At 39.3% G+C, this 23,611-nt stretch overlaps 1 protein-coding gene across 1 annotated transcript; it reads left to right on the top strand.

Moving 5' to 3' along the window:
* Positions 1–325: 325 nt before the first annotated feature.
* Positions 326–22,970, top strand: FCRL3 (Fc receptor like 3). The gene is made up of 14 exons (XM_036868369.1): positions 326–554; positions 2,956–2,976; positions 4,141–4,383; positions 4,943–5,197; positions 5,434–5,718; positions 6,523–6,810; positions 7,122–7,397; positions 13,317–13,595; positions 13,977–14,096; positions 19,904–19,931; positions 20,815–20,927; positions 21,141–21,209; positions 22,701–22,732; positions 22,827–22,970. The coding sequence occupies exons 1-14, from the start codon at positions 326–328 to the stop codon at positions 22,968–22,970; spliced, it is 2,382 nt and encodes a 793-aa protein (XP_036724264.1).
* The last annotated feature ends 641 nt before the right edge of the window (positions 22,971–23,611 follow it).

Below are 23,611 nucleotides of genomic sequence, written 5' to 3'. Positions count from 1 at the left end.
CAAAGGCCTATGGGGTGGCCTTAGCATCACATATTATGGGGTGGTGAGCCCTCCTTTTTGACCCTCAAGTAGACTTTCTGTCCATGTGCGATGTCTCCGTTGCCCCAAGAAGGGGAAATATGTGACCTCTTGACCCTTTACTCAAACAAGGTTTAGCCCCTCTCTGTTCTAGCCATGACTGTTATCTTAAGGTGGCCCCGAGCAAGGGCAGCCAGGGAGGGGGACACAGGACACTGGAACCCAGCAGATCCTCTCCTGTTATTCAGCTGTACACACCCTGCATGCATACATGTGCACACACACACACACTTGCACGCATGTACACATGAACAGAACTGGACACAGAGTGGAGACTCCCAGCCCGGGCGGCGTGTGGTTGGGCTTGTCAGATCACCCCTCAGCCTTTGAAGGTGTCCACAGGAGACAAAACCTGGCTACTTACACTGTATCTGTCATTGCTTCCATTTCGGAGCGCAAACAGGAGACTGATTTTCAATGTTTAACGTGGAACCCATCTATCTCCTGTCCCAGGAAATACAAACGGGAGTCTAGCTGTAAGCGTCCAGCCCGAAGCCCACGTTTTCCTGCCACATGAAATGTAAATGGGAGGCCAGTTGTAAATGTCTAACCTGGGGCCCATCTATCTCCTGCCTCAGGGGGAGGGGAGACAAATCCCTGTTATACACCACAAAATAGAACTAACTCAGGATCATCAACCAATAATTGGGAGATCCTACAAACAATAAATGCTGGAGAGGGTGTGGAGAAAAGGGAACCCTCTTGCACTGTTGGTGGGAATGTAAATTGATACAGCCACTATGGAGAACAGTATGGAGGTTCCTTAAAAAACTACAAATAGAACTACCATGCAACCCAGCAATCCCACTACTGGGCATATACCCTGAGAAAACCATCATTCAAAAAGAGTCATTACCAAAAATGTTCATTGCAGCTCTATTTACAATAGCCAGGACATGGAAGCAACCTAAGTGTCCATCAACAGATGAATGGATAAAGAAGATGTGGCACATATATACAATGGAATACTACTCAGCCATAAAAAGGAACAAAACTGAGTTATTTGTAGTGAGGTGGATGGACCTAGAGACTGTCATACAGAGTGAAGTAAGTCAGAAAGAGAAAAACAAATACCGTATGCTAACACATATATATGGAATCTAAAATAAAAAAGAAAAAAAAAATGGTCAGAAGAACCTAGGGGCAGGATGGGAATAAAGACGCAGACCTACTAGAGAAGGGACTTGAGGATAAGGGGAGTGGGAAGGGTAAGCTGGGACAAAGTGAGAGAGTGGCATGGACATATATACACTACCAAACGTAAAGTAGATAGCTAGTGGGAAGCAGCCGCATAGCAGAGGGAGATCAGCTCGATGCTCTGTGACCACCTAGAGGGGTGGGATAGGGAGGGTGGGAGGGAGGGAGATGCAAGAGGGAAGAGATATGGGGACATATGTATATGTATAACTGATTCACTTTGTTATAAAGCAGAAACTAACACACCATTGTAAAGCAATTATACTCTAATAAAGATGTTAAAAAAAAAAGAATATATGAAACATTATGCTGGGACTCTATAAAGCCATGGATATTATATCATGATTATATGTTTAAGTAGCTGAAAGTCATTTGTAGTCTTAATATGCATGGATGATATAATAAAGGACATGATGAACATGGGCCTTAAACCAAAAAAATAATAATAATAATTGGGAGATCCAAGAACCAGGAGAGACTCACCCAAATTTGTCTAAACTCGTGGAAGAGGCAAATGGGCACAAGAGGCCCTTGCTGGTACCAAAGCTCCTGATCCTCAGGCAAAGGAGTGAAGTCTGCTCTGGGTCCCTTTGTGGTCACCAAAACTATTGACTGAAAGAAAACTGCACAATGTGAAATCTGAGTTAAGTTTTATTTGGGGAAATTACTGAAGACTATAGCCCAGAAGACAGCCTCTCAGGTAGATCTGAGGAACTGCTCTGAAGAGGTAAGGGAGGAGCCAAGATATATACAAACTTTTTGCTGGAAAAACATGTAGTCAAGCATCAAAAGATTACCGCTAATCACAAAGAGGAGAAATCTCAACGATTTTAGTGTTTTTCTCTGTATGGGATGATGCAAGAATCTGGGGTCATTTGAAACTTTCCCATAGATATGCATCTTAACTATCTAAGGGCCAATATATCCAAAGCACAGAATGTTTCCTGTCTTTCTTCATCCTGAATTCCTCAGAGTACACTGTCTATGGGCAACTACAATGGCTAATAGCTTGATCATTGTAGAACTGGAATGGCAGGCAACACTTTTTTTCTTTACACAAGAGATGAAGAATGAGCAGAGCTGGGTCCCAGGAAAACCAAAGCCAACAGAGCAAACCCTTGATTCTTCAACCATTTCTTTTTCATCTCATAAGAAGCTTGGATGTTTCTTTCCACCAAACCCCTTCTAAATCCCTCACATAAACAATTATTTTCAAAATTCAAGTGACTAAGGGAAGATCTACTGAGAAATATGACCCCCTTTCCTGAGACTTTAAGCCAGTATTTAACCAGAGATTGAAAAAGTAAGAGGAACCGTACCCAAGTAATGAGGGGAGGAGAAACCATTTCTCCAAGCCCTTTTCTGTCTCTGCATGGCTGAGTTCAGGCTAGGGAAGAGAGGGGGGAAGGAACTATGAAGCTGTTAAGTATTAAATAGCAAAGAGAAGAGTCAGGATTGTGGATACAAGTCATTCATGTTTATACAATAAATTATAGGCTATTCTTTTTTGTTTCTTTGTTTGGGGACTATGGGTATCATAGAATGGGGGCAAAGAAATGGGAAGGAAAAACCGAAGAAGTGGTTGTGGCTGGGTTGTTGGAACATTTCTCAGATTGTGTAAGTGAAAAGGTTTGAAAAACATTGCTCTGTGCTAACCTTTAAATCTTGGCTCCCTCACAGCTCCTGGAAGAGATCAAGCAGGTCAGTTTTCCCTTTTCTCTGTTCCTCCTGGTCTCTGGGCATTGGTCCTTCCAGCCAGCACTGCCTGTATCCATAAATGAGGCCTGTGGTGATGTGCCAACAGCAGTGGTATTGCTACTCTGAGGTCACACCTGTTGCATTAGTGGGTGAGCAGACCCTCCTCTGACTTCTCCAGTCTTCAGTTCTTTCTCTATTACCGAATGCCACAGTGTAGAGGGGAAGGAAATATTTGCAGAAGGAAAGGCAGAGGCAGGAGGCTGATATTGAGAGAAACTCAGATCTGATCTCCTCTATTCCCTAAGACCCCTCCCTCTTTATGTCCAAGCTGGTGCCACTATCAAAGAAACTCAGATATTGAGAGAAACTCAGATCGGATCTCCTCTATTCCCTAAGACCCCTCCCTCTTTATGTCCAAGCTGGTGCCACTATCAAAGAACATAGAAATATCTCCTATTCATAGCAGAAAATGCTATAGCCAAATCTTTATACATCTCCAAAAGAAGCTCATGTCACTGCACTGTTTCAATTTCTGGTCCCATTTGTTAGTTGCAATTATATATGCAAATATGATTATGCAAGCAGTCCATGCCCCTTTGTTCAAATTTTTTGTATCCTGTATCAATGACTGATTATGGTCACCTTAGGCGGAGAGTAGAAAAATTTTGCCTTCCCCATAGACTCTCAAATTAAGCAAAGTTTAAAAGAATTGTAAGTGAAACAAATCTTGTTCATTAAATATTAATAACCAAGTAGGTACTGGTTTTTCAGAATCTAGAAACTGCTTCTGAGGTATATACATCCCACGCTGACTTTTACCTTGACAGGAATGTATAGGACAAGAGCATTTCAGAATCAGCCCACCTTCAGAGGCCCTCACGGTGTTTGCCCAGCTACGAATCATGTCTCCTGAACTTTTCTGAGCCCATACCAGGGACCTGAGACCTATCCCCCATGACACCTACCCGCCCACTGCTACTAGGCAAAAAATGACAAAGAACAGATTCTGTCCCAGGCAGTTTCCCAAGTTGTGTCTGCTCCATGTCCAACCCTGGTCCTAATAGGAATTAGCCCAGAAAAACTCCTAGTTGCAGCTGGGCCCTTCCTTATGCTCCACCCACCTCTCACTCACCTTTACCTGCCTTCGTCTTTCCATTTCCTATTCAGGAGTAACTCCAAAAGCTTTTCTTCTCCTCAATCCTCCATGGTCCACAAACTTCAAAAACGACAGAGTGACTCTCACATGCAGGGATTCCCTTTCTCCAGCCCAAGGAGACATATCTTGGTATTATAATGATCATTTGTTGGATAATAAATTTCAAGAGATCCAAATACACAAGACTGGATATTACAAATGCAAGACTCGAAGATCTTCTCCCAGCGACCCCGTACATGTGGATTTTTTATCTGGTGAGGAAAGAAAGGAGGGAGTCTCTGAAATTAAACCACTGGGCAGCATGTCTAAGGGCTAGGCTAACGCCGGGAGCCTAGGCAGGGCTGTAAACAGGCATGAGGATATTTGATGTATTGACCCCAGCGGGGAAAATAAGGAGATAGGGCAGCAACAGGATGCTGCCTTGTCCATCCTCTCCATCCAGAGAAGTATTGGTAAGTCAGAAGTCACCAGGAAAAAGGGACTTGGGTCTGAAGAAAGATATGGTATAAAACTTCTCTTTTAACAATATGTATGGGGATTTCTTAAGGATATTTTCTGGAAATTAGTTCATTATCCTAGGACAAGGGAGAACTGGGTTTTGGGATCATGTGGAAATGTTGATGGAGGACATTTGCAGGTACGTATAGGATTGCAGCTCTTTCTTCATGGGCAGAAATGAGAGTTTGAAGAAAGAAGCATCATTGGTGTCAGTCTATCTCTTGTAAAAATAAAATACAGTGTGTGTGTGTGTGTGAAAAAAAAAAAAAAGGAACATCAGGAAATAAACTGATTGCCTTCCTCCACTCTTTGCAGACAGACTGATCATCCAGGCTCCACACCCTGTCTTTGAAGGAGATGATGTTACTCTGAGATGCCAAGGGAGAGAAGAAACAAGTGAAACAGTTTTATACAAAAATGAAAAAAAAATCAGTAAGAGTTCTAAATCAACGTTCACACTAAATTCAGTCTCCAGGGACAATGACAAATATTATTGTACTGTTTCTCAGAAAAATTTTTGGGGAATTACAAAGAAAGAAACTTCAAAACCTCTAACAATTCAAGTTCAAGGTAATGGCTGCCCTCCTGTGGGTAATAGGACTTGGCAGGGAAACTGTGTGAGGATTTAGGGAGGGGCTCATCAGTGGGGATTTCATGAAAAGCCTCCAGTCATGGGAGGGAGATGGGAAGTGGTTCCACCTGCTTGGGTCTCTGTGTTCTGATAGCTGGTGCTGAAAGCACACTTGCATCTTTCCAGGAGCCCTGAGCCCCACTACCCTGGGAACTGTGTTTGTTCTTCTCTCTAGAGCTGTTTCCCCATCCTGTGCTGACAGCCAGACCCTCCCAGCCCATAGAGGGGAGACCGGTGACCCTGAAATGTGAGACTTGGCTCCCTCCACAGCGGTCATACATTCAGCTTCAATTCTGCTTCTTCAGAGAAGACCAGGCCTTGGGATCAGGCTGGAGCAGCTCCCCAGAGCTCAATTTACCTACCATATGGAGTGAAGACTCAGGGTCTTACTGGTGCCAGGCAGAGACAGTGACTCACCTTGTCAGGAAAAGAAGCTTGAGATCCCAGATACGTGTGCAGAGTGAGTGTCTGTGGGGCTGCACTTCCAGAGTCAGAGGCGGGGAGAGGAGAGCAGAGCAATGACATTTCCTGCTCCCTAGGACAGTGAACATAACAGAGAGGAGATTTCAGCTGTCCTGATATCCTTCTCTCTTCAGGTTCAACACTGGCCTAATGTCCCTAGAACATTCTCTTCCATCTAACTCAGTTAATAACAGTTATTGATCAGTTACTGGGTCCCCAACCCTGTGGGGGGTTACAGAGCCATAGAGGATATGTTCTCTCAAGAGTCAACAGATAACTAGAAGCACAGAGACCACATGTAGTCTTTAGAGGTCCCTATGCTGCTTCCGTTTGTTGACCTAAACATACTCTAGAATAAAACTGGAAGATAAACATGAACTGGAATAATCAGAAAAGAATGTGGGAAGATTGAGGTGAGACTGGAGAAGAGTCTTGAAGGATAGGAAAGGGGTTTGAATTTCAGGATAGAAGTAATATTCTCAGGGTTCACTCTTATTTTGTGATCCATTGGTGCACCAAAGATTCCTTAGATATAAATGTAAATAAAATGTGACTGCAGTCAGCATTAGGTTTAAGAAGGTCAGAAAACTAGTCCCCACATTCCCCAAGGATGGGAACTGTTGTATGTGGTGGGAGGGGTGTTGCTGCCCTTATAATTACATACACAATTCCCTATTGCCCACTTTGGACCCCTGCTTATTGTACCTGCTGCTATTGGCTTGTTTGTGGTAGAACCGGCCTTCTCCTTGACCCTGAAGTTTCTGCCATGAGAACCCTCATATGTCATCTTGTGTCCTCCCAGGAGTCCCTGTGTCTGATGTAAATCTAGAGATCCAGCCCCCCGAGGGGCAGCTGATTGAAGGAGAAAATCTGCTCCTTATCTGCTCAGTAGCCAAGGGTACAGGGACTGTCACATTCTCCTGGCACAGAGAGGGCACAGTGAGAATTTTGGGAAAAAAGACCCAACGTTCCTTGTCGGCAGAGCTGCAGATACTCACTGTGAAGGAGCGTGATGCTGGGAGATACTACTGTGCAGCTGACAACATTCATGGTCCTATCCTCAGTAAACTGATTAGAGTCACACTGAGAAGTAAGTTCCCGATTCCTTCTATTCAGCCTCGGTTCACAAGCCAGGGTTTAGGTTTTCTATCAGCCATGAGGCTCTTTGGAAGAAGGCAAAGGAACAGAGTTGTGAAGATTTAGAAGCCAACCAAGGAATGGCAAAGATGACAAAAGTTGAAGATATCTTACTTGTGGAGAGGACCGTAGTGATGAAAACAAAATTATCCAGGATTACTCTTCATGGTTCAAGAGATATATCTATATTTAAGTTTCTTGAGTGGGGTTATGAGTCTGTCACAGCATCAGAGACCCCCTCTGACAGTCTACTATCTCTCTCAGTTCCAGTGTCTCGCCCTGTCCTCACCCTCAGGGCTCCCGGGGCCCAGGCTGTGGTGGGGGACGTGATGGAGCTTCACTGTGAGGCCCGGAGAGGCTCTCCCCCGATCCTGTACCGATTTTATCATGAGGATGTCAGCCTGGGGAGCAGCTCAGTTCCATCTGGAAGAGCGTTCTTCAACCTCTCTCTGACTGCAGAACATTCTGGAAACTACTCCTGTGAGGCTGACAATGGCCTGGGGGTCCAGCTCAGTGACAGAGTGACTCTCAGTGTCACAGGTGAGTAGCGATGCCTGCAGCAATTACAGCCCAGAACAGACTTTGTCTTCTCTTTTGGGCTATTTGCTGGTGTGACATTCCAGCAGACTCCCCACTTTTTCTTCCTCTACCTGAGAGTCCTGGGATTCTTTCTTCTGACTATACATTCAGGAACTTAGGCCATTCCTAATGGTTTTTCTGCATTTATCAAGATGATCATATGGTTTTTATTTTTTATTTTATTGATGTGATGTATCATGTTGATTGATTTGCAAATGTTGAACTACTCTTGCATACATGGAGTAAATCCCACGTGATAATGGTGTATGATCCTTTTAAAGTACTGTTGTATTTGGTTTGTTAATATTCTGTTGAGGATTTTTGCATCTATGTTATCTGAGACATTGGCCTGTAATTTTCTTCTTTTGTGTTGTCTTTGGTTTTGGTATCAGGGTGATGTTGGCCTTGTAAAATAAGTTAGGAAGTATTCCCTTCTCTTCAGGTTTTTTGAATATTTTGAGAAAGGTAGGATTTACAGCACCTTTGACTGTTTGGTAGAATTCACCTGTGAAGTCATCTGGTCCTGTACTTTTATTCTTGGGAGGTTTTTGATTTCTATTTCAGTCTCTTTCCTAGTGATTGGTCATTCAGATTTTATTTTTTTATGATTCAGTCTCGGAAGGTTGTGTGATTCTAAGAATTTGTCCATTTATTCTAGGTTGCTCAATTTGTTGGCATATAACTGTTCACAATATTCTTGTATAATCCTTTGTATTTCTGGGCATTCATTGTTATAGCTCCTCTTTCGTTTCTGATTTTATTTATCAGAGCTTTCTCTCATTTTTCTTAGTGAAGCTAGCTAAAGGTTTGGTAACTTTGTCTATCTTTTAAAAGAACCAGGTCTTAGTTTTTATCAATATTTTCTATTTTCTTTTTAGTGTATATTTCATTTCTCTTTGAATCTTTATCATTTCCTTCCTCCTACTGACTTTTGGCTTCATTTGTTCTTCTTTTTCTAGTTCCTTTATGTGCAAAGTTAAATTTTGGTGTGTCATATTTTCATTTTCATTTGTCTTCAGGTATTTTTTCAATTCACCTTTGATTTCTTGTTTGACCCAATAGTTGTTTAGCAGCTTGTTGTTTAGTCTCCACATATTTGTAATTTTCCAGCTTTCTTCTTGTGGTTGATCTCTAGTTTCATACCATTGTGATCAGGGAAGATGGTTGAAATGATTTCAATCTTCTTAAATTCACTGAGACTTGTTTTGTGTTCCAACATATGGTCTATTCTTAAGAAAGTTTCATGAGCACTTAAGAAGTATGTGTATTGTACTGCATTTGTATAGAATGTTCTGTATAAATTTATCAAGTCCATCTGGTCTAATGTTTCTTTTAAGGCTGCTGTTTCCTTGTTGACATTCTTTCTGTATGATCTATCCATTAATAGTGGGGTGTTACAGTTCCCTACTATTATTGTGTTGCTGTCAACTTCTCCCTTTAGGTCTGCTAATAATTGCTTTGTATATTTTGGTGCTCCTATGTTATGTGCATATATATTTATCACCATTACATCTTCTTAATGAATTGTCCCCTTTATCATAATTAATGTCCATTTTTGTCCTTTGTTATCTTTTTTGGCTTGAGGTCTATTTTTTCTGATATGAGCATGGCTATACCCACTTTTTTTTTTTTTTTTGGCTGCCATATGCATGGAGTATCATCTTCCATCCTTTCACTGTGAGCCTATGTTTGTCTTTAAAGGTAATGTGAGTTTCTTGGAGGCAGCATAGAGTTAGGTCTTATTTTTTACTTCATGTAGCCACTCTTTGTCTTTTGATTGGTGAATTCAACCCATTTACATTTAAGGTGATTATTGATAAAGGAGAATTTAGTATTGCCATTTTACCTTTCATTTTCAGGTTGCTCTATATCTCCATTTTTTTCCCCCCCTTAAGTTTCTGCCTGCCATTTTGGTTTTGTGGTTTTCTATGATATTTTTCTCGGTTTCCCTTTTTTCACGTTTTGTGTCTCTGTTCTAGATTTATATTTTGTGGTTACACTGAGGTTTGCATAAGACCACTCCTGGATAAAATAGTCCGTTTTCTGCTGATAGAATCTTATCTTCATTTACCTGTATGGGTTCCATCCTTTTCTTCTTCCCCTTTTATGTTTTTATTGCCTCAAATTATCTCTTTTTGTATTGTGAGTTTTTTACCAAATTGAAGTAGCTATAGTTATTTTTCTGCTTTCCCCCCTTTTACCTTTATACTATAATAAAGTGTTTAAAACCTATTCTGATAAAGAGCTGCAATTTTCTGATTCTGTCTATTTATCACTTTCCTCAAAGTTTTGTGTACTTTTGCCTTTTTGTTTTTTGTAGAAGAGCTTCTTTCAACATTTCTTGTAAGCAGAACCAGTGTTGATGTATTCCCTCAGCTTTCATTCATATGGAAAGGTCTTTGTTTCTCCTTCATATCCGAATAATAACTTTGCTGGAAAAAGTATTCTTGGGTGACACTTTTTATCTTTCAGTATTTTGAGAATGTCATTCCATACCCTCTTGTCCTGTAGAGTTTCTGTTGAGAAACCTGATGATAGGCTCATGGGGATTCTTTTGTAGGTTACCATCCTTTTTTCCCCAGGCTGCCTTAAAATTCTTTCTTTGTGATTGACTTTTGACAATTTTAACATAATATGTCTTGTAAAAGGTCTTTTTGCATTGAAGTAGTTAAGTGTTCTCTTAGCTTCACGGATTTGTATATCCAGTTTCTTTCCTAGGTTTGGGAAGTTCTCAGCTATTATTTATTTAAATATACTCTCTGTTCCCCTCTCCCTGTTTTCTCCTGGGACACCCCTTATACTAATGTTGCCTTTCCTAAAAGAGTCAGATAGCTCTTGGAGAATTCCCTCATTTTTAAATTATCTTATTTATCTCTCCTCTTATACTTGTATCATGTCTAGATTTCTATCTTGAGATTGCTAATTCTCTCTTTCATATAGTCTGATCTATTTCTAGTGCTTTCCAAGGCATCCTTCTCAATATTTATTCAGTTCTTCAATTCCAGAATTCCTGTTTGGCTCTTTTTTAGAGTTTTAATATCTCTGGTAAAGTATTTCTTCTGTTCATTAATTTTATTTCTGAGCTCATTAATCTGACTTTCTGAGTTTTCTTGTAGCTTGTTGAGTTTCTGCATGACAACTATTTTGAATTCTTTCTCAGTTAGATCACAATATTTCATGACTGTAAGTTTGGTTTGTGGAGAATTGCCAGTTTCTTTTTGTGGCACAGTGTTACTGTGATTCTTCATGGTACTTGATGTGTGGTTTCTCTGCTGGTGCACTTGATGTAGTGACAGTTAGAAATCAGAGGCCTTTCTTTTGTTTTCCAGTAGGTGGTGATATGGAATAAGTTTTTGGTTTCTCTTACCTAAGCTGTCTCTGGCTATGTTTGAGAGTAGTCACTTTCCATCCTCCCCTGTCTCTATAAGAAGTGTGGATCTATTATCACTTCCTGTGCCTCCGGGGTTACTGTTGCTTTGCTCCTGAAGTGTTGCTGTTATCACCACCTGGTGCCCTAGGATGGTGGGCTGTTCTTTCATGTCTGGGATCCCTTGAGTCATAGGCTCCACCAATGCAGGGAAAGCAAGGGGGTAGGGTGGGAACCAGGGTCAGGCTGGCACCTCTACCCTTTCTGGTGTCATAAGGTTTGTGGACTCTGCTGCTGTGGGTTGAGGGGCAGGGGCTGGCATCATGGGGCACTCATTAAAAAAAATGAGTAAAGGACTTCAATAGACATTTCTCCAAAGAAGATATATAAATGGCTATTAGATACATGAAAAAAATTCTCAACATCACTCATTATTAGGGAAATGCAAACCAAAACTACAATCAAATAGCACCTCATACTCATTAGGATGGGTACTATAAAAATAATGGAAAATAACAAGTGTTGGCTAAGATGTGGAGAAATTGGAATCCTTGTGTAATGTTGGTAGGAATGTAAAATGATGAAATCATTATTGAGAACACTATGGAGGCTCCTCGGAAAATTAAAAATAGAACTACCATATGATACAGAAATTCCACTTCTGGATGTACATCCCCCAACACTGAAAATATATTCTCAAAAAGATATTTGTACATGTGTGTACAGAGCAACATTATTCATAATAGCTAAAACGTGGAAACAACCCAATCCATTTATCTGTTGATAACCCAATATCCATTATCAACAGATAAATGGATAAGCAAAGTGTGGTATGCACATAATATGAAATATTACTCAGACTTAAAAAGAAAGAAAATTCTGCTACATGCTACAACCTGGATGAATCTTGAGGTCATTATGCTAAGTGAAACAAACCAGTCAAAAAAAGACAAATACTGTATGATCCCACTTATATAAGATGTTTAGGTTAGTCAAAATCATAGAAACAGAAAGTAGCCTGCTGCTTGTCAGGGGATGGGGAAATGGAGTATAGGGAGTTATTGTTTAACGGGTATAGAGTTTCAGTTTTACAAGGTAAAAAGTTATGGAGATGGATGGTGGTGTTGGTTTCACAATGTTATGAAAGTATTTAATACCACTTAACTGTACACTTAAAAAGTTTATGATGGAAAATGTTAAGTTATGTGTATTTTACAGCAATAAAAATTGGATAAAAATATATGAGGTGGTGACATGTGTGGAAAGGCACACTGAGATGTGCAAAGAATGTATAAAGCCTTACCCCTGAGACCCTTAGCATTTGGCGCAGGTCACTATATATTGCAAAGGATGTACAGAAGGGCAAAACTCAAGCTGTTTAAATTTAGCAGGAATCCTACATTTCCAAAAACAAGACTTGGTATTTCTACCCAGGTGAGGCAGCTGGTGCCATCTGTCTTGCAGCCAGCAGATGGCGCATTTTTGAGTTGAATTATTCCCATTCAACGGATTGTCTCCGTGCTCCCTCCCCTTTAGCCTATCTCAGATGCAAAGCAAAGCTTAAGATCCTTACCAAACTTCTCTTGCCAATGAAGCACACAGCTTATATCTAAAGCACTGCACACAGATTGCCTCATCCAGGTTCCCTCACAACTTAGCAGAATCAGCAATCTCACAGTTCACATTTCACATTAATTAATTATTGATTAATAATTCCATATATTAATTAAAAACATAATGATTTTCTGTTTTTCCTGGCTGTTCTATTTCTATAATCACAAAGTAAAATGGAAATCATGTTGTTATTGCTGTATCTGGATATTTTGGGGCCAATCTGGATCAATTTGGTCATCCACTCATTCATGAATTATTGATGAACTATTACATGGCAAGGCAAAGTTCCAGCAGCCGGAAATATAAAATTGAACAAACAGATAAGTCCTCATTCTTATGAAACTTACATTCTATTGGAGGAATCAGATATACGACAATTATAGATGATAGATAGATAAATAAGAGAGAGATACATAGATACACAGATTGATAGATGTTAGTGCTAATGCTATGCAGAAAAATAAAGCAAGGTAACTGGGTAAAAGGTAATGAGGTCCTACTTCAGATAGGTGTGGAAGTCTAGGTTTAAAGCTAAGTCTCAGGAGTCAATCAATGACATGGAGAAACAAACCTTGCTTTTAGTTATTATTTCTATCAGTAATAGTAGCTAACATTTATCGAGCATTTTACATACATGATTCTTATTACCATAGCTTGTGATATAATTATTATTAGCTCCATTTTACAAAGGAATAAACTGAGACTTGGAGCTAGTAAAAAGTTTTTAAAACATCAAGATCACAGGGCTAATAAAGGGCAGAGATGGGATTTAAACTCAGGTTTTCCTGAATCCCAGGTCTATGTTCCTACTACTAAACTAAATTAAATATTTCCTTTATTAACTTATCTTGTACACATACTTAATTAAAACTGCTCATGAACTATGTTGCTTCCCTCAGTTCCAGTGTCTCATCCTGTCTTCACCTTCCACCCTGCTGGGGCCCAGGCTATGGTGGGAGATGTGTTAGAGCTTCGCTGTGTGGCCCAGAGAGGTTCTCCCCCTATCCTGTACTGGTTTTATCACAAGAATGTCACCCTGGGGAGCATCTCGGCCCCCTTTGGAGGAGGAGCATCCTTCAACCTCAGTCTGATGGCAGAGCATTCTGGGAACTTCTTTTGTGGGGCTGACAATGGCCTGGGGGTCCAGCGCAGTGAGATGGTGACACTCACCATCACAGGTGGGTTGGTGGTACCTGGGCTATAGGTTACATTTATAATCAATAAAATATTTCTCCAGTAGACTGTAGAAATTCTCCCAGTGTCAAAGAGTTATTAACATGAAACCAAGGCTTGTGGCTTCTGGAGACTGGTACTGATTTCATGGGGGTGGGGGAGGGGGAGGGGGAGGGAAAAGGAATAAATTTTAACGTTAGATTCTGGCAATCACTCTCATGTGCTATTATTTTGAAAATTACAAATTATACTGTAAATGATTCAAATTGAGAAATCAGAACCTAGCAAAAACCTGTCCTAATATATCGCTAGCCCCCACCTGCATGTTTTTTGTCTAGATAAAAAAATATTTGGCCCTGAACTCAGGTATAGGTCTCTTCACTTAGGGCCTTCCAGTAACAAAATAATGCTTATCGTGGAGGGGGTCACTGCAGGGCTGCTAAGCATCCTTGGCCTTGCTGCTACTGCTGCTCTGGTGTGTTACTTCAGGACCCAAAGGAATTCAGGTGAGTGACTATATCTTACTCTTTGATGTTGTGACTTTTGTCATTGCTATAATAAGTTGGACTTGTGTAGTACATCCTATAAAGGTCAATTATTCCTTTCCAAGTACTAAGCCCTCAGTTCTAATCACTGCCACTCTGTGGCAGTGACAAAAAGGTAGAACAAATTTCTTAATGATGTTACTACTCCATGTGTTTAATTTGAGATTTAAATCAGAGAACAGAGTTTTGCTTCCATTTAAAAATTAGAAAGTTAAGTATTTACTGTTCCAACCCCAGTTCAAAGCTTACTGAAAACAAAAAGAAGGAAAAACAAAGTCCTCCACTTGTAACAACAACAAAAATAGACAATAGCTATAAGTACAAACCATAAACTCTGAGATATATTTGAAAAGCATATAAAGACAGTGATATTTATTAGTAGATAAAACTAACAGATATTCTGAGAATGAAATTAAAATTTCAATTTCTGATTGTTTGTTGCTAGTATATAGAAATTCTGTTGATTTTTGTACATTGATCTCATATCCTGCAACCTTACTAAACACACTTATTAGTTCTAGTATTAGTTTTGTAGATTCCATCAGATTTTTCTACATAGATGATCAAGTCATCTGTGAATAAAGATAATTTTACTCCTTCCTTTCCAATCTGGATTCCTTTTTTTCTTTTTCTTGCCTTAATGGACTGGCTAGAACCTCCTGTAAAATGTTGAATAGAAGTGTTGAGAATAGACATACTTGTCTTGTTCTTGAACTTAAAGGGGGAAAAGTATTTGGACTTTCACCACTGCATATGATAATATTAGCTGTGGATTTCTTGTAGCTGCTGTTTATTAGGCTGAAGAGCTCCCTACTTATTGTAATTTGCTGGCAGTTTTTACAGAAAAAAATGACAAATGCTTTTTCTACATTGATTGAGATGATCATATGATTTTATTTTCTAGTCTAGTGCTACAGATTTTGGATTTTGAATGTTGAACTGGCTTTGCATTTCTGGGGTCAACCTCACTTGCTTATACTTTTTGAATTTGATTTGCTAAAATGTTTAAGAACGTTTGCACCTATGTTCATAAGGGATATTGATTTGGTAGTTTTATTTTCTTGTCATTTCTTTTTCTGGCTTGATGTCTAGGTAATACCCACTTAGTTATCACTTCCAGAATTCTTCATTCCTTTTTGTGTATACATACATCCATGTGGTATCATTCTCTCTCTGCTTGAAGGACTTCTTTTTAACATTTCTTGTAGTATGGGTTTGTTTGTGAACTTGATTGATAGTGTTGCTGAAGTCTTCTATATCCTTACTGATTTTCTTTTTACTTGATCTATCAGTTATTGAGAGAAGGGTATTGAAATCTTCAACTATATTTGTAGATGCTTCCATTTCTTCTTGCAATTCTATCACACGTGCTTCATGTATTTTGAAACTCTATTATTAGGTGCACAAATATTTATCATTGTTATGTGTTTTTGAAGAAATTACCACATTATCCTTATGACCTTTTTATTCCTGTAGCATCATTTACTCTGAAATATTCTTTGATATTAATATATTAATATAAATAATGTTAGCATGATATTTCTTTTTTCTACCCTTTTACTTTTAACTTATTTGTGTCTCTATATTTAAAGTGTATTTTTATAGATAGCATATAGTTAACTTGGATTTTTTATCTAATATGGCAGTCTCTACCCTTTAATTTTAAAAATTTAGACCATTTACATTAATGTGATTATTGATAGGGTTAGGTCCCTAAATCTATTATTTTGCTATTTGTTTTCTATTTGTCTCATCTGTTCTTTGTTTTCCGTTTCCTTTTCTTTCTACCCTCTTTTGGACAACTTGAGTATTTTTTATGATTCCATTTTATTTCCTTTTTTGGTTTATTATATATATAACTCATTGCTTTGTTATTTTAGTGGTTGTTTTAGAGTGTATGGTATACATATCTAACTTATCACAGTCTACTTACAAGTGACATTATATCACTTCATGTATAGCATAAGAATCTTACCATTGTGTACTCCATTTCTCCCCTGCCTGTTACATTGTTATTAATTTTGTAAACAATTATCTTTTAAAGAAGCTTACATATAATTTTAAAATATTATACATTTACTCATAAAGTTACCACTTCCAATGTTCTTCATTCCTTTTTGTATATCCATATGTACCATATCCAATGATCTGGTATCATTTCCTTTCCACCTAAAAGATTTCTTTTAACATTTCTTGTAGTATGGGTCTGCTGGTGATGAATTATTTCAGCTTCTGTATGTCTGTAAAAGTCTCTGTTTTGCATTCATTTGTGAAATATATTTTTACTGGCATAGAATTCTGGGTTGAAAAATTTTTTTTCTTTCAATATTTTAAAGATGTTGCTGTACTGTCTTCCTGTGTGCATGATTTCTAACAAGAAATCTGCCATCATCCTTGTCTTTTTCTTATGTGATTTCTTTTATTTTTCTCTCTGAATGTTTTTTCGTGGATCAGAAATCTTTGAATGCATGGACTGTTTTATTCAGTGCTTTGGGTGCTTATAAGGTTTCAAGACTTTATATCTGGAATTACTAATCCTTTACTTTCTGTCTTTCTTTGTGGTGTAACATGAACTCTCTTTTTCTGTCAGACCAAATGCTTCTGTTTTCCTTTTTCAGGGCTCATATTGAAATCAAGCAAATAAACAAATAACTGGGTCTCAATTTAATGAAGACCTTACATACTTTCCTTAATGATAGTGGTTAAGCATTGTCTTCTGACTTCCACTTTCAGGTCAATCAATGAGCATCCATCCTTCCTCTTCTTTGTACAAAAAAATGGCATCATCATTTTACGACTGATATTTAAATCTACTTAATAGTTTCTTAAATAATATTACATATACAATTATGTGTGTAGCACTAACCCTGATAGTACTCATCATAAAATCTGTCATTCATTTAGAGTCTATTATATGCAATTTTTTAAAAATATTTATTTATTTATTTTTGGCTGTGTTGGGTCTTCGTTTCTGTGCAAGGGCTTTCTCTAGTTGCAGCAAGTGGGGGCCACTCTTCATCGCGGTGCGCGGGCCTCTCACTATCGTGGCCTCTCTTGTGGAGCACAGGCTCCAGACGCGCAGGCTCAGTAGTCGTGGCTCACGGGCCCAGTTGCTCCGCGGCATGTGGGATCTTCCCAGACCAGGGCTCAAACCCGTGACCCCTGCATTGGCAGGCAGATTCCCAACCACTGCGCCACCAGGGAAGCCCCTATATGCAATTTTATAGTGTCTAATTCTCTCAGTTTTTCAGTATGTACATTTCAATTCAATTCAACCAATATCATTATAACCATGTTAAAGATGAAGAAATGAAGGTTTGGGGAAGTTAGCAACCTTTCCAAATTCATGTGTATCTACTAAGAGTCAGAGTTAGGGCTTAACTGGGGTCTCCCTAGCCCTTGAGTCCAAATTCTCTCCATTACATCTTGGTGACTTGTAAAAGGCTGGTTGTACCTCCTACTTTAAAAATTACTTTTCTATCTCATTGCCTATCTGGATGTCATTTATTAATCAGTAACATACTAGAAGTGCAGACATTAGAACCTCAGTATTGTAGTTGATAATATTCAAAAAACAGGTTACTCAGTCAGTACAACACCAAATAACACAAGGGAAGGAAAGATTACCAATCATTATTTTATGTGATCCATGAGGGCAGAAACCCAGGAGATTCTGTCCTCTAGATCTAAGGGAAATATGTTTTTTTTTTTTGTTTTTTTTTTTAGAAATTCACGTTCTTTTTATTTATTTTTATTTATGACTGTGTTGAGTCTTCGTTTCTGTGTGAGGGCTTTCTCTAGTTGCGGCAAGTGGGGACCACTCTTCATCGCAGTGCGCGGGCCTCTCACCATCGCGGCCTCTCTTGTTGCGGAGCACAGGCTCCAGACGCGCAGGCTCAGCAATTGTGGCTCACGGGCCCAGCTGCTCCGTGGCATGCGGGATCCTCCCAGACCAGGGCTCGAACCCGTGTCCCCTGCACTGGCAGGCAGATTCTCAACCACTGCGCCACCAGGGAAGCCCGGGAAATATGTTTTTAAATAGCAAACTCAACGAAGGAATTCTGACAGTGTCAATCAGAGGGTCTCTGCCTTTCACATCTCAAAATCTTGTCTACTGTACTTCCCTCATAGCAAAGTCTTCCTTCTCATTATTGACCAGTTTTCTCAGGGAAGAGCTCAGCCCTTTCAAATTCATCTAAAAGTGAAGGACTCTGCTCCTTAAGCCTGAGTGTTTCCTCCAAGTTACCTAAGGGAATGATTTATTATTGACTCTATAACTGCTTGGAATTAAATTCCAGTAATGTAACTCTCCAAACTCTAGTCTCCTTAGCTGTATAATGGTCATAATAATAGTATATACCTTTTAGGTGCTATGAGACAATCTATGTAAACTGCTTAGCACAGTGCCTGGCCCATATATCTTTAGTGAATACTAGCTTATATTATAAATAGCCACCTTCTGGGTCTGTTTTCCTTTATGCAGATGAAGAGATAATCTGACTCTTAGATGCATCCTGGAACTTAGTTAACCTGCTTACAAGTAAGGATATTAGTTGTTGATTGATATGGTTACAATGGCCCTGAGGAGAGAGATACAGGCCAGGATCACTCTTACACACCTCTAGTTTAACTCAGGACACCTGGTTCCCAAAGACGGGGTGTGTAGGCATTAATCAGTCATTTTCCATGAGAGGTAAGGCTGAATATGTTTACTTTGGGAAAAAACTTGTGTTCTCTAAGACCAGTGAGACAGATATAGAGCCACAGATAAGTAGGCAAAGGGCAGAGATGGGAAACTGGGAGGAGGCTGTACTGGGCAGGCCAGAAAGATTTCAATATTTTTGTGTTGATGGAAAGCTGGCATATTTTCAAGGCTGATGGAGTAGGCTTCCAAATTAGGTTTACATGTAGTCACCTATTAAAAAATTGTCAACTTGTTTTTCTTTTAGTCCTCATAGTACATAGTTTAATTTGTTCAGTTGTTTAACAAATCTTTACTAAATATTTTCAAACTTCTAGGCACTGGAAATAGAAAAATAATTAAGACAAGTTTTGCACGCTCAAGTAACACACCTTTTCACTAAGGAGAGAGTTAGAGGCAAACACAGAAATAGATAATTAAAATACAATATAGTAATTTTAATATTGCAGGGTTCTATGTGCAAGGATATAGGTCACTTAATCCAGCCTGTTGGCATCAGGGAAAGCTCTGGAGGAGAAAAGATGAATTGGTATTAGCCAGGTGAAAGCGAAGGAAAGAAGGAGCATGGAGAAAACAATATGCACCCAATGTTGTTGAAATGGATTTGCAAGGTCACAGATAAAGAAAGGTCTGAGCTTATTCTAGTAGTCCTATTGAGTCATACTTGTGTAACAAGTATTAATTTTAACCCCCCTCTAGGCCTCAGTTTCCTTGTCTCTACCTCACAGGGCTGCAGTGAGAAGAGAGAAGTGGGAGTACGGAAAGCACTTGATCTAGAGTTAAATATTAAGTTGTCTCTCTTCTGCTATGTGATCACAACTACTTAGAGTTCATGCTGCTATTACTGATTGAATGATTGAGAATAAGTGTGATTCTGTGCAAATGTCTCTCCAGACCCCACCTTCCTTATCTATAACATGACATAAGGGGTGGAGCCAGATGTTCTCAAAGATTTGCCATAGCTGAAATCTAAATTTCATTTGATTTCTGGGAAAGGATATTCTAACATAGAGCACATTGTCCACAGAGATCACTTATCATCAATGTTCCTTTTTTCGTTTTTCAGGAGGACTTTCCACCACTGGAACACCTAGGTGAGGTCTCTGCTTCTTGTGCTGTCAGCATTTTCATTTTATTTATGCTCACAAGATAGAACATGGAGTTGTGTACATTAAAAAAATATTTTACTCATTTCCTGTTAAAAATTGCAAATTCTTATGAAATAAAAAAATGTGATTAAGAAGGCCAGTTTCAATCATAGTTGTGAATAATACTCACTTATACCTACTTATACACAGAATTAATGTTATTTACTATCCATGGTTAATTTATCTCTTTCCTTAAGTGTGTGCCAGTAGAGAATTGATCACTGATTTCTTAATGATATCATCTTTCATAAGGTTACATTTATTTACTCCCTTATCGCTCACTTCCCCACTCATACACTCATTCAGGAAACGATTATTGAATGCTGGCAATGTTCAACTCACAATATTAACTGCAGAAGGAAATGAAATTGGAAAAAAATACTTTTCCTGAAGAGCCTTCATAGTATTTTACAGGAAAGGTAGATCATTGTAATATGAGGTAGAAAACTGAAAGGAACCTAAAAAAAAGACAAAGGTCAACTTCTGTGGAATGCAGAAGCCTTTGTGTATCGATGTTGAAACATTTAAACTTTTGAAAGTAATAAAAAATAGGCAAACACAAGTGTTTACTCTATCAAAGGGACCTTGAACTATGTAGCCTTTGTCCTCTGACCTTGCCTCAGCTGGCCTTCTCTGTAATGCTGCCCTGGCTCTGTCTTGTGCCATACTTCTGACGTTTTCTCAAAAGAGCCATGAAGACTCTTAGAGCAGCAGCCATGATATTTTCACATGAACCATGCTGAGCTCTTCCTGGATATTGATTTTCCTGAGATTCTATATAATCCACAAATACTTTTCTCGTTTTTATCTCTCTCCCCTTCTGTCACAGTTACAGTCCCAGGGAGTTTAGGGAACCTTCTAGAACCTCCAATACAGACCCCCAAGAGCCCAGTTACTCTGAACCACCAGACCCAATGGAACTGCAGCCAGTGTACAGCAATGGTGAGAACTTCCTAAGGAACAGAGGGCTCCAGGGATGAACCAGGGAGGGAAGAGAGATTGAGCAACAGTCCATGGCTCAGTCATATTCAATATAAAAATGTCATTTCTCGCACTATATCAAGGTTAGAAGGTGGTTATAAACTTGGTGACTGGGAAGAAGAGTTTATAGTGTGAGCTCTTGACTACAGCCAACTGTGATCTATTCTTTTGCAGTGGATCTTGGTGAGAACAACCTGGTTTATTCCCAGATCTGGAGCATCCAAGATAAAAAAGAAAATTCAGGTGAGACACAAGTAGAGGTAAGGTGGCAGTGTTTTATCAAATCCAGCAAGGGGTTTTTGATCAAAGAGTCATCTCAATATGAATCCAACATGAGAGGCATTAACTGCTCCTCTTATATTACCAATCCTATAATCACATCCATTCCCTCTTACCTGTCTACACTGCCACCATTACCCCATAAACTCTTTAAGGACAGACACCTTATTTCTTTGCTAATATATCAGCAGCATATAGTGTTATGCTTAGAAAACGATAGGCCCCCTCAAATTTTTTTTAATGAATGAATGAACATAATTGCTAAATTAAGCCTCTAATTATCTAATGTGTAGACAATTGTAATTCTCTTAACTGGTCTCTTTATTTCTAATCTCGTTCTCCTTCCAACCTTCTAACTACCTGTTTCCAGCGTGATCCCTCTGAGATGCAGAGTTGATCACATCATTGTCTAGGTTAACTGCCCTCAGTGATTCTCCATTTTAAAGCATGACCCTTGCCTCCCCCTGTGATTTTGTCCCTCCTCTAAGCTCTGCCTTATGTCCTTACTTTAGCCATATTGAACTCTTAGCATTTCCTTGATCAAACTGGGTTGTTTTGTGCTTTGGTGCTCGTGCTTCTTATTTGTCTTGTAATGTTCTTGCCTCTAGTTTGTCTGTGACCCTTGCTCACATTTCAAGAAATAATTCAGTTACCATCGTGAAACTCAATAATTCCTACCAGCCCTCCCTATCTCCTGACCTGAGAGGAACTGATTACCCTTTGTGGCAACAGCATAGTTTAATATGTATTTTTATCTTGGTGCTCATAATACTTGTTGCATTTGTTTCCATGTCTATTTCTCTATTCCTCTCCTTAAAAATGATAAGATTCTTAATTGTATGGACTGAGTTTATGTCATTTTTGCCTCTTTATAGCTTACCAATGCTTAATAGAAGGTCATTGTTCACTGAATGCTTGTTGGCTGAATAACTAAATGAAAGAGATCCAAAGAATCCCTTGGAAGAATAGGAGAAATACACACACTGAATTTTCTCAATGTTAGCACTGCATATCTTTGCCTTACTGGGCATTTTCTGTTTGGCCTTAGAATACCAAGTCCCTATTGGAGCTGCCTCCTCCAATTTCTCTGTGCAAAGTGAAGTGAATCATATTTACTTCCTTCTCCCAGATGATCAATGTAGCCGTAGAGGCCCTAAATAGTGGTAGGGAGGTGGAAATAACAGAGTTGCTCAGCTGGGCTTGTGATGAGCAGTGGAAAAAGAAAGATATTTTCAGGAAAGTCATTCTGGGCATTTTACGGGCAGAGGAAAGGCTTTATTGTTTGTGTGAGGATGAGATTCTTGGTCTGTGAGGGCTTGGAAGAATTCAGCAGAGGAGACAGTTAGGAAATGAGTCAGCAGAGGAAAGATTGGTTGGAATGCACTGTGAGTAGGTTGTAAGTTACAATGTATTACCCACAGTTTAATACTTTTCTTTCCTCTTCCCATCCAACAGCAAATTCACCAAAGAAACACTGGGAGGATAAGGTGGGTCATATTTTCTGGCTTGCTTTCCCCTCTGCTCTTCCTCACCTACATTTAGGTACTTACTATTTGTGTTTTGTTTTTTTTTTTCCACTAGGAGCCTGCAGTCATCTATTCAGAGTTGAAGAAGGCACATCTAGATGATTCTGCAGGGCTGGCCATCAATCAAGACAGGGACCTTGAAGATGCTGCAGAAAACTATGAGAATGTCCCATGTGCATTTTCAGCCATAGACCACTAGCTCCGTACCCATAGTGGCTCACAGAGACCCTGAGAAGCAGCCTATGTCATTATCTCTGTTATCTCCAGCCATGTTACCTCTTTCCCTCCAGAGCTCAGCATCCCAAGAGGCTGGGCTATTGGGGACATCAGGCTGGGTGAAAGTTCTGCCAACTTCCTCTGTGCCTGAGTCTGTTTGTTCTCTAGGAACATAGTGAGCAGCATTTGAGTAAATTCTGCATTCTTTTCACAGTAGAGACACGTGTGAAGGCAGGGCAGTTGGGTCTTCAGCTCCCGGGGTTGTTGATGAGAAGGGAGAAACGGTCTAGCCAGGATCACAAGGATGCCATTGTGACCGGTTGATCTAAGTGGGATCAAAATCTTTTAACGTACTATCTCTACATAAACAGTTTGTTTTAAACATCTTGTTTCCATTTTTGTGTGGTTGACTGTGGCATTGCTGATGTTCTGTTGTACATGTTTTGTTCCAGCTACCAAATTGGAAACAACAAAAAGCTATGTTCTATCCACATATATACTATTTCTTCATGAAATATATATCAGTATTAAGATTTTTTCAAATAACACATTCTATTTAATGGGAGAGAGCTTCCAAACTGTCTGATTAGATAGTATAATGGACTGAATTGTATTCTCTCAAAA

This window comes from Balaenoptera musculus, chromosome 1 (genome assembly GCF_009873245.2).
Source record: "Balaenoptera musculus isolate JJ_BM4_2016_0621 chromosome 1, mBalMus1.pri.v3, whole genome shotgun sequence".
Lineage (NCBI taxonomy): Eukaryota > Metazoa > Chordata > Mammalia > Artiodactyla > Balaenopteridae > Balaenoptera > Balaenoptera musculus.
This window is presented reverse-complemented; position numbering and strand designations above follow the sequence as displayed.